This window comes from Bombina bombina, chromosome 6 (assembly GCF_027579735.1).
Source record: "Bombina bombina isolate aBomBom1 chromosome 6, aBomBom1.pri, whole genome shotgun sequence".
In the NCBI taxonomy this organism is placed as follows: Eukaryota; Metazoa; Chordata; class Amphibia; order Anura; family Bombinatoridae; genus Bombina; species Bombina bombina.
The window spans coordinates 482500800-482520346 of record NC_069504.1 but is presented as its reverse complement, the minus strand read 5'-3'; the positions used below and the strand labels follow the sequence as shown (position 1 = coordinate 482520346).

At 38.5% G+C, this 19547-nt stretch overlaps 1 protein-coding gene across 1 annotated transcript in view; it reads right to left on the bottom strand.

Annotated features, from left to right (window-relative positions):
- Positions 1-19547, bottom strand: part of VPS13C (vacuolar protein sorting 13 homolog C) — a 1402311-nt gene that overhangs the window by 330354 nt on the left and 1052410 nt on the right. Inside the window, 3 exon segments of the mRNA XM_053719302.1 lie at positions 6221-6313; positions 7332-7561; positions 15021-15259. Of these exon segments, the coding sequence (XP_053575277.1) occupies positions 6221-6313; positions 7332-7561; positions 15021-15259 (562 nt within the window).

Genomic DNA, 19547 nt, shown 5'->3' with positions numbered 1-19547 from the left:
TTGGATGTTTGAAAGGACCTTGAAGTAGAAGGTCCTGCCTCATTGGCAGAGTCCATGGCGGAACGGATGACATGTCCACTAGGTCTGCATACCAGGTCCTGCGTGGCCACGCAGGCGCTATTAGAATCACCGACGCCCTCTCCTGCTTGATTCTGGCAACCAGACGAAGGAGGAGAGGAAACGGTGGAAACACATAGGCCAGATTGAAGGACCAAGGCGCTGCTAGAGCATCTATCAACACCGCCTGGGGATCCCGGGACCTGGACCCATAAAGAGGAAGTTTGGCATTCTGACGGGACGCCATCAGATCCAATTCTGGAGTGTCCCATAGCGGAGTCAGCTGGGCAAATACCTCCGGGTGGAGTTCCCACTCCCCCGGATGAAAAGTCTGACGACTTAGAAAATCCGCCTACCAGTTGTCTACTCCTGGGATGTGAATTGCTAAGAGGTGGCAAGAGTGATCCTCCGCCCACCTGATTATTTTGGTTACTTCCATCATTGCTAGGGGACTCCTTGTTCCCCCTTGATGGTTGATGTAAGCTACAGTCGTGATGTTGTCCGACTGAAATCTGATGAATTTGGCCGCAGCTAGCTGAGGCCATGCCTGAAGAGCGTTGAATATCGCCCTCAGTTCCAGAATGTTTATCGGGAGAAGAGCTTCTTCCCGAGACCATAAGCCCTGAGCTTTCAGGGAGTCCCAGACTGCACCCCAGCCCAACAGACTGGCGTCGGTCGTTACGATGATCCACTCTGGTCTGCGGAAACACATTCCCTTAGACAGGTGATCCTGAGACAACCACCAGAGAAGAGAATCTCTGGTCTCCTGGTCCAACTGTATTTGAGGAGACAAATCTGCATAATCCCCATTCCACTGTTTGAGCATGCATAGTTGCAGTGGTCTGAGGTGTATCCGTGCAAAAGGGACTATGTCCATTGCCGCTACCATTAGTCCGATTGTCTCCATGCACTGAGCTACAGACGGCCGAGGAATGGAATGAAGAGCTCGGCAAGAAGTTAAGAGTTTAAACTTTCTGACCTCCGTCAAATATCTTCATTTCTACCGAGTCTATTAGGGTTCCAAGGAATGGAACTCTTGTGAGGGGGGAGAGAGAACTCTTTTTGATGTTCACCTTCCACCCGTGAGACCTCAGAAAGGCCAATACAATTTCCGTGTGAGACTTGGCTCTTTGTAAAGTCGACGCCTGAATTAAGATGTCGCCTAGGTAAGGTGCCACTGCTATGCCCCGTGGTCTTAGAACCACCAGGAGGGACCCTAGCACCTTCGTGAAAATTCTGGGAGCAGTGGCCAACCCGAAAGGAAGAGCCACAAACTGATAATGCTTGTCCAGAAAGGCGAACCTGAGAAACTGGTGATGATCTTTGTGGATAGGAATGTGCAGATACGCATCCTGTAGATCCACGGTAGTCATATATTGACCCTCCTGGATCATTGGTAAGATTGTCCGAATGGTCTCCATCTTGAATGATGGGACTCTGAGGAATTTGTTTAGAATTTTGAGATCCAGGATTGGTCTGAAAGTTCCTTCTTTTTTGGGAACCACAAACAGGTTTGAGTAAAAACCCAGCCCTTATTCCACAATTGGAACTGGGTGGATCACTCCCATTGTATGTAGGTCTTCTACACAGCGTAAGAACGCCTCTTTCTTTGTCTGGTCTGTAGACAAATGAGAAATGTGGAACCTTACCCTTGGAGGGGAGTCCTTGAATTCTAGAAGATATCCCTGGGATACAATCTCTAAGGCCCAGGGATCGTGTACGTCTCTTGCCCAGGCCTGAGCGAAGAGAGAGAGTCTGCCCCCACTAGATCCGGTCCCGGATCGGGGGCTACCCCTTCATGCTGTCTTGGAGGCAGCTGCAGGGTTCTTGGCCTGTTTACCCTTGTTCCAGCCCTGGTAAGGTTTCCAGGCTGCCCTGGGTTGTGAAGTGTTACCCTCTTGCTTTGCCGCAGGGGAGGATGAAGCGAGACCGCTCCTGAAATTTCGAAAGGAACGAAAATTATTTTGTTTGTTCTTTGTCTTAAAGGACTTATCCTGAGGGAGAGCATGGCCTTTTCCCCCAGTGATTTCTGAGATAATCTCTTTCAATTCAGGCCCGAAGAGGGTCTTTCCTTTGAAAGGGATGTTCAGTAGTTTGGATTTTGACGACACATCGGCCGACCAGGACTTCAGCCATAGCGCCCTGCGCACCAGAATGACGAAACCTGAATTCTTTGCCGCTAACTTAGCTAGTTGGAAAGCGGCATCTGTGATAAAAGAATTAGCCAGCTTAAGAGCCTTAATTCTGTCCATAATGTCCTCATATGAGGTCTCCGTCTGAAGCGCCTCGAACCAGAAAGCAGCTGCAGTAGTTACAGGAACAATGCACGCTATAGGTTGGAGAAGAAAACCTTGTTGAATAAACATTTTCTTAAGTAAACCCTCTAATTTTTTATCCATTGGGTCTTTAAAAGCACAACTGTCCTCAATTGGTATGGTTGTGCGTTTAGCAAGTGATGAAACAGCACCCTCCACCTTAGGGACCGTCTGCCACGACTCCCGCGTGGTGTCAGATATGGGGAACATTTTCTTAAAAACAGGAGGGGGAACAAACGGAATCCCTGGTCTATCCCACTCCCTAGTTACTATATCCGCAATCCTCTTAGGGACCGGGAACACATCAGTGTAAACAGGCACTTCTAGGTACTTGTCCATTTTACACAATTTCTCTGGAACCACCAAAGGGTCGCAGTCATCCAGAGTAACTAGTACCTCCCTGAGCAATAAGCGGAGGTGTTCTAGTTTAAATTTAAATGCCAACGTATCTGAGTCTGTCTGAGGAGCAACCTTTCCCGAATCGGAAATTTCTCCCTCAGACGGCACATCCCTCGCCCCCATTTCAGAGCGTTGTGAGTGTATATCGGATACGGCTACTAAAGCGTCAGAATGCTCAGAATCTGTTCTTAAAACAGAGCTATCACGCTTTGCAGGTAACACAGGCAGTTTAGATAAAAACACTGAGAGGGTATTATCCATAACTGCCGCCAAGTCTTGCAAGGTAAAAGAGTTAGACGCACTAGAGGTGCTAGGCGTCGCTTGAGCGGGCGTAACTGGTTGTGACACTTGGGGAGAGGATAATGGGCTAACCTCATTAACGTCTGTCTGAGAATCATCTTGGGCCACATTTTTAAGTGCAACAATCTGTTCTTTAAAATGTATAGACATATCAGTACAAGTGGGACACATTCTGAGAGGGGGTTCCACCATGGCTTCTAAACACATTGAACAAGGATTTTCCTTAGTGTCAGACATGTTTAACAGACTACTAGTAAGACAAACAGGCTTAGAAAACCCTTTAATCAAGTAAAAACACACTTTGTAAAAAAAACGTTACTGTGCCTTTAAGAGATAAAAAAGGCACACAATTTTCCAAAACAGTGAAAAATGCAGCAAACTTTACGAAATTTTCACAGTATGTACCTAAAGCAGTGTGGCCCTACCTGCCCTTAGGAACCAGATTTGTGGGGAAAAAGCTTCTTATAGGCCCTCAAACTGCAGCAGGACCGTCCATGTGAAACAGCCTGAAGATCTAGTCAGTCTAACTGCGCATCTGAGGCGCGAAATTAGGCCCCTCCCACCTTACTCCGGTGTTGTGAGGCCTAAAGAAACACTCCTAAGTGTTATAATAATAGCCATGTGGGTAGCAACCCCTGAAAGAAACCCAAAGGAACCTCAAAGTGTCTCAAAAAACGATATTTACTAGTAAAAACCGTTTGCCATAAAATAGTGTCAACCAGCCTAAATTAGCCCTGTTCTGTAAGCTTGTAATTCCATACTTAGTCTCTGAATAAAGCTTACCCTCCCCTCATGGGGATCTCATCAGTCCTTTTCTAGAATTATCACAGTCTTGTCTAGAAATAAATGACTGAACATACCTTATTGCAGCCTAACCTGCAAACCGTTCCCCCCAACTGAAGTTTTCTGGTACTCCTAAGTCCTTTGTGGGAACAGCAGTGGATTTTAGTTACAACATGCTAAAATCATTTTCCTCCCTGCAGAAATCTTCATCTCTATTCTGCAGGAGAGTAAATAGTACAAACCGGTACCATTTAAAATAACAAACTTTTGCTTGTAGAACAAAAACTACAAATCTAACACCACATTCACTTTACCCTTCCGAGAGGGACCCTATTGCTTAGAGCCGGCAAAGAGAATGACTGGGGGGTGGAGCTAGAGGGGGAGCTATATGGACAGCTCTGCTGTGTGCTCTCTTTGCCACTTCCTGTTAGGAAGGAGAATATCCCACAAGTAAAAGATGAACCCGTGGACTGGATACACCTTACAAGAGAAATCTAGTGTAATAAGTAGCAGTGAATGTAAAAGATACTAAGTATAGCTGAAAGTAGAAAAATCTAGTGCAATATGTAGCAAAAAATATAAAAGATACTAAGTATCACTAATACCTCTCATATAGGGATAACACTATTAAATAGAGGAAACTACTCCTCGTTAGTTTTAAAACTTGATAGGAATGCAGATATGAAATTCTGAATGCAGATAAAAAAATTACAAAATTAGTGAAACAACAAGCAAGTTAATGTAACTGTGCTGTGGACTACCCAAATCTGCTAAAATATCAAATACAGTGGATTGGCCAATCTGTTATTTACATATGAAAAAGGAAATACAATAAAATACAATACAAGTGTCCATGGAAATAAATATCCCAATTGGGAGGCAAAAAAGAGAATGTCCAGGAATAATCCCGAAATAGTGTCCTGAAAAGGGAAGTGAAGTCTCACTGTGATGTCCTAAGGTGAGTGGAAGACCCGGTGGTTCCAAAAGAAGAAAGAGGAAGGGGTATGTGTGTCCTTTCAGAGCGGAACTCGGGCTGGTATGTCGGGAACAGGTCTACACGTTTTAGCCTTCAAACGAGGCCTTTATCAAGACTATACCAGCTGTGTTGTTATGTGCATATTTAAAGGCTAAATTAGCCTATAGCGTGTTGGGGGCGCGGTTAAAAAGTGCGTTAAAAGAATTTAATTTGTGAAGTATATCTGTCAGTTTGCTTTTTGACAGAGGTGGCGGTTTTAAGAATATTGTGGCCATCTTGGAAGTGGGCAAAAAGATACTCTTAGCCTTTGGCGAAATATAGATGCTGATTGGATGGCATAATATATTAACGGGGTTAACAATATTTTATTGAAATGTTAAAGTCAGATATTTCAAACTAAGAAAACAATTTTAAAGTCATAAAGCAATTTCAAAGTTATAGACCGATTAAATATGGTTAAATGCTTTACAGCCCGAGTTTAGGTACAATTTAAAAAGGTGAGCATACATGTCAGGGATTTCTAAACCTGTACATCAACTCGAAATTACATGAGAGTTTTATTGATACACAGAAGAATTTAAAAATAAATATATGTACAAATTAAAGGCTGGAGAACCTATGAAAAGATTTCCCGCGAGGAAAACCATAGAATTCAATAGGTGATACTCTCTTCACATCCCTCTGACATTCACTGTACTCTGAAAGGAATCAGGCTTCAAAATGCTGAGAAGCGCATATCACAGAAGAAAATCAAGCACAAACTTACTTCACCACGTCCATAGGAGGCAAAGTTTGTAAAACTGAATTGTGGGTGTGGTGAGGGGTGTATTTATAGGCATTTTGAGGTTTGGGAAACTTTGCCCCTCCTGGTAGGATTGTATAGGGATATACGTCGCTAGCTCACGGACTCTTGCCAATTACATGAAAGAAATATGTAATGCATTCAGTGTTTGCAGTTAACTGGTTTAGTCAAAACATACCCCCATCCAAAAATCAACAATATTGCCTGCTTTTGTTGTACAATACTTTTTAAAATTGTGCTGTTCAATTCCATCTGCCCCTGACAGGCCACAGCAAATATCATATTTCATGAACATAGTTAACCACTGCTTGGAAAAAAACAAAAACTATACAAAATAAATGTTTTAAAATCTTTTTAACACCATTTACTAGGTTTTGTAAATCCCTGAGCTGACCTTAATTTACAAAACCTAGTAAATTATGTTAAAATATTTTAAAACCTGTATTTTGTATAGTTTTATTCCAATGCAGAGCTTAATTATATTCATAATATATGCTACGATTATATATAAATATTCACTTTAATAACCCTTTTATGAACAAAACTCAAGGACTGAAAGACGCAAAAACAGACTTAAATAATATCTACCTTAATAATGACTTCTTCTAGGCTAAGGCTGGCATTTTGGGCACCCGTTACATCTCTTGTGCTTTCCAACTGCAACGAGCAGGGCTGTAGAACCTATTTATGGAAACATTTTACATTTTTTTCAGTGAACAAAATCAGCTAAATAAAGGTTAATCTTATAGCATACACACAGAACATAAAGAATACCGAAGAGACTAAGACCCAATTATCAAAAACTTGCCAACATTGAGAGAAACCCCATAAAAACGTTTTTAGTTTTTTAGCATTATATTGTAGTGTAAGTGTCTATCCTTTACTTTTCTAAAATTGTTTGAGGAACTGCGCAGCACTGAGGAGCATTTGAGAACTGGGTCCTATTACTCTGATAGCACATTAAAGCCAAGCATTTTAAAACATTTTATATTGGAAAGATGAAATATTAAGTATGATGTTAGTCTTTCAGAATATTTGACTATTTGTGCTAATTATGGTCAATATGAAATTTCATAAACAAATCTCCATTACAGTGGTATACTACACATGGATACTGTCTTTGTATTAAGAAGTGTTTAAAATACCTGTGTATCTTTATGTATAGGGATGTTTAATCATTTACTATATGTAAGCAAATACTTTTATTAACAAATAACTTCATACTAGATGTATGGCTGGTTATGAACTTTAGTCCTAACACTGCTGATATATGTTAGAACTCATTTAGAAATGATTACCACATAAGTAAGCTCACTAAGCATTCAATCTGTGTTTTACCAAACTGTGTCATAATATGTTTTTCATCTAACTTTAAGGTTTGGAACTCTCTTTTGATTAAGAGGTCTAATATATTCTTCAATTTATTATATAACTTTTATTTTACAATATTGTATTCTAGTTCATTTATCTGTTCTATGTGAAACCATGATCTCTTTCAATGGGTTCTTAAATATTCCTTAAGCTGATGCTTATTTAATTGACTGGTAAGGACCATGTATTTACCATAATGAAAATATTATTAAAATAATGTAAAACAATTAAATGATACTTAAAATTCACATTCTAGCAAACTTTTTTGTGTATGTGGCTTCTGATGCAACAAGAAGATACAGTAACATCAAATAAGGTGAACTCCTACCGTGGTCATGTTGCTTCCTCTTAATTCCCTGAGGAAAGGGCAGGCCAAAACTTTAAACTCCTTGACAACAGCTACCATCTTCTGCATTTGGGGCTCACTAGAAAACGCTATAGTGCCTTGAAAAGACACTGATAAGGCAGGGGCATCTGCTTTAGTCAGGCTGGCCACAAAAACAATTTCTGGGTCCATAATCAGTGCTTTAACACTCATTCTTTGCATCTCCTTAGACTCTGAGAAAGAAAAACAGTAACTAACATTAAAACATTTACAGAAGAAAACTGGTTAAAAACAACCTATTCAGTCTTTATTTTGTCTCTCAACTAAAAGATCAGAGAACAAATAGATCCTTTCATTTTTCTATAAACTCTGTAGGGTTATAGCTAGTTTATCAGAATTCCCTCTAATTATTAAAACCATATCATTTCTATAATAAAAAAACATTAGATCTCCTCTACACTTGCACTTTATTTTCCTAGTCCTTGTAATATAAGGGTTTCTGATAATCTAATCTCAAAAATTGAGGGCTAGATTATGAGTGGAGCTCTATCGTGTGCATGTAAGTGTAAAGCAAGTCAAAAAAGTGTCACAAAGCACATCAAAAATACATTTCAAAGGGGATGCTTCCGGGCTGCGACCAAGATGGCCGACTTACTTTAGTGCTCTGAGGGCTCACTGATTAATCCGCTGCGTATCAGTGTATATTTTCTCAATCCATACTCAATTTATGTTTGATCTGGACTAATATAATTTTTCTGAGCAAAGCGATCTGACAAGAAGCCTAAATCTCGTGTGCTAAGGTACCGGAACGGCAGGCCTGCAGTGGCGACGCACATGTGTCTGAGGCCTTTGCCTAACCCCCCCGGTATATCCGGGTATAACAGCCGTTTTGAGCTGTAGAACTGAGGGAAGTCACAATCATCAGAATTGGAGCAGAAGCAGCTTCTATTATATAATCTACACAATCTGTGTACATCCACCTAAACAGCGGTGAAGATCTGCCATGGAAACAATAATGGCCGCTATAGATGTGTGGGAGAGGGAGACGCAGTCTCATATCTGGAGACACTTTGAGGAGTTAGAACACGAGCTGTATAAGGTCCTACGGTTACCGATACCCACAGAGCCCCTACAGAGATCAGGGACACTAAACACGATAAGCATCGGAAATGGTTTATTGGCTGACATGACACAAGAGACCTCCACAGGACCAAAAGCTACATTGCCTATAGTGCGGATGGGGGAGGCCCGGATTCACCCGATCAAATCTGCAGCCGCAATAACGCTAATGGAGCCGCTCACAGACCAGCAGCTGTGCATATATGAGGAGTGCAGCCTGCAGATGGAGTGGCGATCCTTACCTACCAAGGATTTTAGACGGTATACAATCTTACCCTCTTTCTGGAGGAGCAAAGAGGTGAGAGTTCTATTCATCAGAGACCCGGTGTCCCCAATGGCTGGCCTAGAAGCGCAGACAGTCAGAAATTTTTGGCAAAAGGAGCCGCTAGACGATGCATCTGTGCGCACAGAACTTTCGGTATCTGGTAACCCCCAATACAGGAGAAGAGCTTTTGACTCATGGACCTTTCAAAGAGTAGGAGTCGGTTGAGAAGTTCAGTTCTGTGTTCTGTCCGTAAGCAACCTGTTTATGCTTATCCTATGAGACTTTTAAATGACTATATGATTTATTAGACTTAGAGGATCCCTAGCCTGTTTGAGATGCAAACACTGCAGTCACTGCTTACACCTTAACTCATGAGGCTCTGCCGGACAATATTGTTATTCTGCTCACAAAGTTCAAAATTGATATTTGCAGCTCATATAACCAGTTAGCTCTTTAGGGGGCTCCTAGGATTGATATTGCTAGTATGGGGGATGATGGGATGTAATTTCACCTGCGCTCCTTATTGTATTTTTCTCAAGTGGGGCAGATTTCTCTCATCCTACATTTGTGCAATTGCCTTTCTAGCATTTTTGATATGTATATATAGATAGCTTTAACTTGTTCCAATTTAAAATTGTTTAAATAACAAAGTCAGAGGCAGGTTATGTTAATGCTTTATCTGCACCTTGTTCCTTTGACATTATGCTGTGTATATGATTGTTTTACATACCTGCACTATTTAAGAGTCACCCTAGACATGATACCAAGACCTGGTTGGTACTTATAACACAAAATTGTTTATTTGGCCATAGGATAGTTGAATGTTTTAGAGGGATAATATAGCCTTTAAACAACAGTGAATGTCAATGCAGATTCTAAAAGGGACATCCCTCCTGCAGGTCCATATTGGAATCTCTATACCTCTAGCAGATGATTACTCTCATTCCTGATTATATTTCTGCTTTAATAGTACTGCAGACCATAGACCTTCCCTCATTGGGCACAAGAGTGGCCCTGATCCTTTACTAAGTCACAGGTTTTATCAAAGTTTTTCAGGTTAAGTTTATTTTGTAGATTTGAACCCTAAAAATTCAGAAAATGGAGATTCTCCTCAGGGGATCCAAAAGTGGTCTCCGTACTTTCAGATGCTACCTTCTTTGGTTCTGTTTAGAGTGTCATAAGGGTCCATGAGTGGCCTTCTAGATCATTTTGAAGGCACAGAACGTAACTGACATTAAATGTACTATCTAATTTATGATTGTTACAACATGTAATCACACTTTAACTAGGCAATCTAGTAAGTATTGATTGTATTTGTGGAACGTACCTATCTGTAAAACTTCTATTGACATGTATGCCTTGTTTACCTGTTAACGAATCTCAATAAAAACAATTACAAAAAAAAAAAAAAAAATACATTTCAAAGTACTGTAACACTCATAACACTATCCTTTGCAGTCAAGTAGGCAAAAACATGAAAGATCATATGTATGCAATATTCATATTTAATAAAGTGTTATACTGTATATTTGATGTAAATATTTCACATTCCAATGTTCTGCACATAGCAGAATAGGTTTCTTTAGACATATATTTGTGCAGATATCAGATATATAATTGAATATCTCTTTACAAATAAATATATGATAAGAGCAGAACATTGTATCATGAAAAATGCAATATTATCTTATGTTGGGCTTTTATATAACCGCAATTGTGTTTGCGCGACTTGTAAACGTTAGTTTTCCTCCCAACGTTGGTGACTTCTGCGACTTTGCGAACGCGAGAGTGCCAACTTTCTACTTTCAACTCTTAATACATGTGTGAATCTGGGAGCACAAAAAAATTACTTTTAGAGGGATTAACAATCGAATGCGAGCGAAAACTACCGGTCCACTCGTAATCTAGCCCAGAAGATGGTATCAAAGGTGTCCGTAAAAACATCAGGCACAACTTGTATTTTCACTTATCTTTCTAGTTAAAAAGCAGATGATGCTCAACTACTACTGTATGTGAATCAGAGACATTTATTAGTGATTGTATTTTATTTGTCTCTACAGCTGTCTCTAGAAAAATGACCACCATCTATATTATCCTTCCAGTAAACGTTCCCCTATTCCCCTGTTAGTGATATTTTAGATGGAGTTTAATTATCAGTTGTAATGAAGATGCGCTTTAAGTTCATTTTTAATGTAGCACTGAAATTCAAATACCCCATGCTCTGGCCGCCCACTTAAAAAAAAAAAAAAAAAATTTTGTGAGCTAAAGGATATCTGTCATCTTGTCTTTTACTTTATTTAACCTGACTACTGTTGCTCTTGGTTTTGTCTTGACTTGTTACTGTCCACTGCTAATGCCAAACTAATCTGTATATAGAAATACATTCCAAAAACAAGGCTTTTATTGATGGCGATCTGTGATCAGCCTTCAACTAACATACAGACAGACTATACCATTCTCGTTATTCACTGGGGTTTATAGACTAGCAGATACATCCTGAATAAAATGTCTTCTTATTGTGCAAAAATTAGATGCATCTTTTAAACACGCTGTCACTTTTATGAAATCAGTTATTTGAGATTAGTAGCTTCATGTATCCTTCACACATAGTTAACTTGGGGCCTTGGTGGAGAGATCACTATTAACCTGCTCTTATTACACTGTAACCCTAAGCTGTTTATTTCTTACTCCTTTCTTAAAGGGACACTGAACCCAAATTTTTCCTTTTGTGATTCAGATAGAGCATTAAGTTTTAAGCAACTTTCTAATTTACTACTATTATCAAATTTTCTTCATTCTCTTTGTATCTTTATTTGAAAAGCAAGAATGTGAGTTTAGATGCCGGCCAATTTTTGGTGAACAACCTGGGTTGTTCTTGCCGATTGGTGAATAAAATTCACCCACCAAAAAACAAGTGCTGTCCATTGTTCTGAACCAATAAATGGCTGGCTCCTTAGCTTGGATGCCTTCTTTTTTAAATAAAGATAGCAAGAGAACAAAGAAAAAATGATATTAGGAGTAAATTAGAAAGTTGCTTAAAATTGCATGCTCTATCTGAATCACAAAATAAAAAAACTGGGTTCAGTGTCCCTTTAAAAAAAATAAAGTTAAAGCTGACCACCAAAAGAATACATTTTACTTTCATGTCCACTCAATCCTCACCAGGTTTCTCCTTTTTGGCAGGTGATGTTTGTAAATCAGTGACTTTTCATACAACCGAGAAGATGAGTTATTAAATTGCACCATTTATGCTCTCTTAGCTTACTTTTACTGCATTTTTTTACCCTCTCCATTGCTTATCACAATACCTCACTTCCTTTTTTATTCCCCATAAACTTAAATAAGTAATAACAAAATAAAGAATACATACACCACTAAGTGTTTGGAAAGCAATCAGACATTTTAGACAACAATTTTAAGGAACAAATATTACAGCTAGGAAAGGATGTTTATTTAAGAATAAAATGTAATGTATGATTTAATACATAAAATACACAACTGTTCATGCTGGCAATCAGGATGTTAGTAAGTCATTCATTATGTAAGGATATTCTACTCGTGCACTGCAGTAACATGTTAATTTATAGTAGCACACAATGTTCTGTAAGGAAGATGTATTGTGTCACCCACGTTTGGAAAAGGATTGTCACATGAGCTTGTCTGTTTACATGGCAGGATGCAAACAAAGGATTCTATTTCTGGATAAAGTTTGTTTTCCAATTACTAATTTCCTTTACGACACTACAGTGTTTACTGCAGAGCATGAAGGTTATACTGATGACCAAATCTGAATTAGAATTCAGCAGCTTTGCGATGCGACAGAATATTCACCCGTGCTTAATCAGCTAAAATACTAACACATTTTGATTGTAGCTTTCTGCATTTGTTTTTCTTTCTTTTTACAATTTAACAAAACTAAAATTCTAGCCATCTCTGTGTCAGCGGTGATAAGGTAAAATAAATACTAGATTACACTTTTTGGACCATATTAGGATGGGGGAAGATTATTTCATTTTCATGTTAATTAAAGGAATATTTTCATGGATAACAGTCTTAACTGTTAAAGGAACATGAAATAATTAACTTTATGATCTTAATAAATGCATTTTTCCTAATCAACAAAGTTGATTTCTAACTATCCTTCTATCTGTCTTTATTAGTATCGAAGTTTCCTCTGTAGCAAGCACTTAGCAGATACCCTTGCTTTAAACAACAGAATGCCAATACAACAAACAGCAGCTGCAGTGCCTGCTTGTTGCTGGAGAGAACGGCTGAAGTCCAACTTCACGTGTGTAGAATGTACTTACTCCTGTAAGTCAAATGCAAGATCCAAATAGCTGCACTAGGTTTCTAGTAAAAAACAATCTAGAGGTCAAAGGACATAAGATACCTGGATTTGATATTAAATGTTGTCTTCTACCTACCATCCTGGTGTATTCATATTAAATTATATATCCAGCTTATTGAATGGCCAAATCATATTGGTAATGTGTAGGGCGTACCGCCATTTATAAGACTACATCTTGGTATTCTAAATAGGTAGTAGTTACTCTTGATTCTTGATTCTAAAATACAGAACACAAAAACTGAGTTTAGAAATCATTGTTTCAAAACTTCTAAAACTCCAAGAGGATTATTGTCCTGGAGACCATTGGAACACAGAATTGTATTGACTGAGTCAAGGTAAACCAAAAACAACTGGTTGCATGGGGAACTGATACAGTTACAGACTAGAGAACTACGAGTGCTAAATATACAGGAATCATTTGGTTTACGATTATGCCAGAACCCAGAGGCTGATCATCTTTTCAGAGACCCTCATGGGAACACACCTCTAGTGGAACTGAATTAAATGTTTTTGTAGAAACATAGTATCAATGTAAGTTTCTGTAGCTCTTGAATCAACTAAGGCCTGTGTGTAAGTCTCTGGACAGAGTAGGTAAGAGTCTTGTATTTGAAGGAGGTTTAGGCTGGTGCTTAGATGTACTTATTTTGTTCCCTCTACGCACTGGCAGTCTCTGATCCAGTAAGACAATTTCTGTGGTGTTCTTCAGAAAGACAAACTACAGAAAGATCCATAAGTGTTGTTAGTGGAAACTTAGTTGTGGGGGCTTTAGAAGGGTTAAAAAAGCAAAGAGCCAAACAAATAAAAATGAGAATCAAAAGGGCAACCTCTTCCTTCATGCTCCTGCTGCTGTTCTGTAAGATGAGAATTATGTTTATTTCAGAGTAAAATAAATTTTTGCAGAAAAAAACTGTACTTTCTCAGTGAGCCTCAGAAAGATTCTCTTCAATTCTGTTTTAAATTATTTGTATATGCAATGGTACAAAATGTAAGCTTGTCTTAAATCAAGAAAAGTAGCCTTTTCTCCAGTGGATCGTCTTGGAATATCAAATACTTCTTGAAATGATATTATAACATGTTTCAGCATCTTCAAGTAGAAATGAATCAGGTTCTAATTAATGAAAATCCAGCTCTGTGCTTTGCTTTAAACAAGGAACCAATAAAAGTCACAACCGTGAAGTAGAAAATACTTTTGTTTAAAATTTCCATGACATTTTTTATGTTTCAATTATGCACTTGTATAACCTTGGTACTGGATCCATTGGCAAGCAGTGAAGGACGCTTCACCATGATATATAGCAAACAGTACCCGAACAGTTATATAAACAAAATACATACATGAATATTCCGCATATGCAGGGTCTAAATGTAGGGCAAGGGCAAGAGGCACGTGTAGAGATAAATGGTTTCCAAACTCATGAAAAAAGTCGTATGTTCACAAATTGGGTATTGATACAAAAGCAGAGTTGTGATCCGAATATAGGCTGAGAGTATTGTCGAGACATTTTTAAAATCAACATCAAATACTGCCAAATGTGGAATCAGCACAAAGCTACAACACAATTGTAAATTCACAGAAACAGCACTGAAACGTTGGGAAACAGTGTGACAATTAACAACTCACTGATGTCAGGGGTGTTTTCAGAAGACTGCTGAATTATTGTTGCACCCTACAGAAAGGGCAGCTTTAAACTATTCCAAAGTCTAATGCTGCTTAGGTAGACAGAAGAAACAGCAAGCTAGAGATAATGATTGGCTCTAACATCACAATGTGTTTGTTACCCACATAAAATATGTCTATTACTTTAAGACGTTCTTGCCAGTAATATTTAGAACACAAATATGTCCCCTAAAAAGGCGACTAATAAAGTATTTATACATACATTGTGAACTAAGCTTTGTAATAACTTTAAAGAAAGTAATGAATGCACATTTAAGAAATGTTTTCCAGTTAAACATTTACCTTTTTCTTCCTTGGGCTTTGTCAGTGCTTGCTTTTGCTGGCTTTGTACAGGTTTGTCTGAAGATGGGCTCTGTGGTATGGACTGGATGAAAAACTCACCAACAGCCATCAAGAACTCCACACTTGCACAAATGTAAAGTTTTTCCAAGATCGCAACAAGCGAGCGGTGCTGCGTCGTCTGCTTGTAGGTGATGTCAATCATGTTGCGCTCGGTGGACTTATCTTTCTGGTCAATCATTCTTTTAAAAAATAAAATAAATACATGTTATAGAAGAAAAGAAAAGAATTTTTCTTAGCCTATGTCCCTGTTTACTCACAGACAAGGAAAAAGTGTTCTATACGCCTTCCAATTTTGGGCGAGATTACAAGTGGAGCACAAATTTATTGTGCGCTAGTAAACGGCCATTACAACTTGCACATTTGTGTGCGCTGGTATTACTAAATTGAGCTTTTGTTTTTTTGCGCTTAACTTGTAATCTGGCCCTTTATCTAGTACGAGCGCTTGATTATGTATGTCTCCTTGTTCATGTATAGATCCAAAACTCAGTAATTCTATATTTCTATACTTTTTTCAACTAAATGCATTGCAGAATTATATATGTATTATTACCGTCATAAATAACATAAAAGGAGTTGTGTAACTCAGTGATTTTTAACCTTTTTTTTGCTGTGGCACACTTTTTTACATTAAAAAATCCTGTGGCACACCACCATCCCAAAATTTTAAAAAAAATCACACATTGTAGCCTAATACAGCATATATATATACACATACACACAAACACACACATAATGTATGTAGTGTGCTGTTATGCCATGCCTCCTACAAACTACCCCTGCACTGGGAGTAAAAAACAAGCAAAGTTTAAAAAATATGTCACACTGTTGTCAGTCTGCCGTGGCACACCTGAGGATCTCTGACGGCACACTGGTTGAAAAACACTGGTGTAACTAATAACCCAGCTGTCAGATCATAATAAATATATTAAAAATTTACAGGAACGTATAACAGATCTTGAGGATCGTTCTCGTCGCAATAATTTGAAAGTTGTAGGTTTACCAGAATCCAGTGAATTTGTTGACCTTTTACATTTTGCTTCTACATCTCTCCCGCAAATATTAGGGGTGCAACAACAGAATACTCCTCTGTTGATTGAAAGAGCACACAGAGTTGGTCCCCAAAGGAAGTCGCTGAACGGGATAACTAAGCCTAGGGCAGTCATGATCAAATTTCAAAATTATCAAGATAAAATGACACTTCTAAGATCCTATCGCAAAATTGACCTGGTGCAGATAGGAGAAGCTAAAATCTTGATTTTTCAAGATTACTCCAGTGAAACCTCCCAAAGAAGGAAAATTATGTCACCCTTCTGCACCAAGCTAATTAATGCAGGGCATAAAGCCAGATTAATTTACCCAGCCAAAATAATAATTGAAGACAAGGATGTCACACATACTTTGTTAACCGAACAAGAAGCTAGACAATTTTGTATGGATTTGAAAATTAATGTATAGATGAGGGAACGAATTAAAGTTGTAAATATATTTCTGGATTTTGTGAGATGTTGCTATTTGCTACATAAAGTTCTGTTTTTAGATTTTCTCTCCCTTTGGCCCCTTCTCTTTTTTCCTTTTTTTTCTCTTTTTTCTATCTCTCCCTCCCTGCCTCCACCTCCACCTCCACACCTGATATAGATATGAAGAGTAGAAGAAATGATTAAGTGCGTCTCGTGGAACATAGGTGGAATAAACTCCCCTATTAAAAGGAAGCTAATTATTAAGCAACTAGGTAAACACAAACCGGACCTTGCCTTCCTACAAGAAACCCATCTTAAGGCTATTGAAGTAAATAAACTTAAATCAAAATGGATGGGCCATGTGATCGCCTCCCCCTGTAATAGGAAGAAGAGAGGGGTAGCCATCTTGTTCAACAAATGTCTATCTTATAGAATTCTGAAACATACTCTCGATAAAGAGGATAGATGGCTACTGGTCGAGATTGAGATAGGGAACACTAAATACATCTTTTGCAATATATATGCGCCAAATCAGGTAGATGTATTATTCTGGAATCAACTTATTATGATGCTATCCCAGTATATTGGACAAAATTTGATCTTGGTAGGAGACTTCAATCTTATTCCAACTCCATCCCTAGATAGACGTACTCCAAATAACTCTAAATTCTCTATTGCTAAGGCCAAAATATTTAGTCAGATATGTAATAATTTAAAGGTTCATGATATTTGGCGTATTAAACATCCTGACTCTCAACTATTTTCCTGTGAGTCTAAGTCTTATAGAGCGCTATCTAGAATAGACTTCTTTTTAATTTCTAGTGTCATGTTAGCGATGGATATTGATACTCATATTTCTGACATAACAATTTCAGATCACGCTATCATTTCTCTGAGCATAGCAATCAAGAATACGACTACTAACTTTGTAAATAATTTCTTTTTCCCCAACTATCTATCTCAGGATAAAAAGTTTGCTGATTGGTTAGGCCAGAGATGGCGGGAGTATCAATCTTTCAATAGAGAATATCTAGATAAAGTAGAGATTTACTGGGAAGCTGCTAAGGCTTACCTTAAGGGTGAAATTAAAGCCTATATGATTAAAAGGAAGAAGCAATTCAATGCCCGTGAAATACAGCTGGCTAATCAGCTTAGCAATTCTTATAAAAATTATATTAATAATACTTCTAAATCCCTTTGGGATAAATATCAGAAGGCTAAACAGGAATATGATCTCTTCTTCAAAGAGAAAATGCTAAGGGAAGATATTAAAATTAATGCTAAGTACAGTGGGCAATTCGGCAGATCAGCCAAATTTCTGGCTAGATTAAATAAGGCCAGGACAATATAATTGAAGCTATTAGGGTCGGCCAAGATAGATGTTCAGACCCACTAGAGATCAGAGAGAGTTTTTTCAAATATTTCAAAAACATATATGCGGCGAATGAGATTAATTTTGAAAACAAAGATATTTTCTGGAATTCAGTTGTACCTCCTAAAATCTCTCTAGCTTTTTTAGAAGTCTTAAATAGTCCTATCACCCTAGAAGAAGTAGATGAGGCAATACTTCATGCCAAGTCAAATAAAGCTCCTGGCCCTGATCAGTTAACATCAGAATTTTATAAGATCATTCGATGTGATATACTTCCTATTTTGGTTAGACTATTTAATGAATATTTTATAGCTGGGAAGCCTATGTCGAAATACTTCTCGGCGTCGGCGGTTACTTTAATATTAAAGAAAGGTAAAGATCCTCTTGATCCATCTTCATATAGGCCTATATCACTTCTAAATGTAGATTATAAATTACTTACCTCTATAATGGCAAAAAGACTTAAGTCTGGTATAGAGCAAATTATACATGAGGATCAATCAGGCTTTATGCCTGGGAGATCCTCTATCAGGAATATACGCCGTGTTACTACTGTATTAGAATATTGTTGGTATAATTTTCAGGATAATGTTCAAAACCCAAAACAAGACTATGCGTTAATAACCGCCGACGCCGAGAAGGCTTTTGATTCAGTCACTTGGGATCACCTATACACCGCCCTTGATAAATTTGGGTTTAAAGGGAACTTTCTCTCATTAATAAGGTCCATCTATAATTCACCTACCTCATATGTCCTAGTCAATGGGGCCCCAACACCTAGGTTCCATATCCATAAAGGAACGAGACAGGGCTGTCCCCTGTCACCCCTTCTATTCAATATTGCTATAGAACCTCTTGCAATCCTTCTGAGAGACACCATATCAGGTATAAAAATTGGAGACCAAGGAATGGTCTTATCACTCTATGCTGATGACTTGCTGCTGTTTTTGCAGGACACTAAAAACAGTATCCCTCTTGTTTTAAATACGTTTAAGCAATTTAGTTCCTTCTCTGGCTACAAATTAAATTTAAGCAAGTCTGAAATTCTCTGGATATATCAGAATAAAGATAGGTTAACTGCAAGGAAAACAGAAACAGAGGCGCCACATGTGTAGATCAATCAAAGCTGACAATATCCAAGCAAGATGAGATACAGGATACTCACAAACGTGAAGGCACTCTCTTGTGCCTATAGGGGCAGGCTGGTATTTAACAGCAAACCAGCTGGCTGTACCAGGGAATCCCCGTCAGGATGTCCTATAGTTGTCGTGGATCTCACAACAGCAACCCTTATCTAGGTTACTTCCAGCAGAAAGGAAAATATGTCCAGAGGGGAGGAAGGCTAGACAGCCTTATGGTTACTGGCAAGGAAAATGCCACACGAACACCAGATTTGTTAAAAAGTTTCAAGTATTTTATTTTCCAAAAGATAAAAATACCATCAGTGCAACGAATTACAACTGGGTGTGTTATAAGGCAAGTCTCCTTGTATATGCAGAGATAATAGCGACGCGTTTCTCAGGGAAGACCCTGTTTCATCAGGCTTGTATACTCTAAAACTGTTTAAATCCCCTTTATATAGGGATCAGTAACCATGTGTTTGTAATAAACCCTCCCCTTCCTTAACATAAACCAATC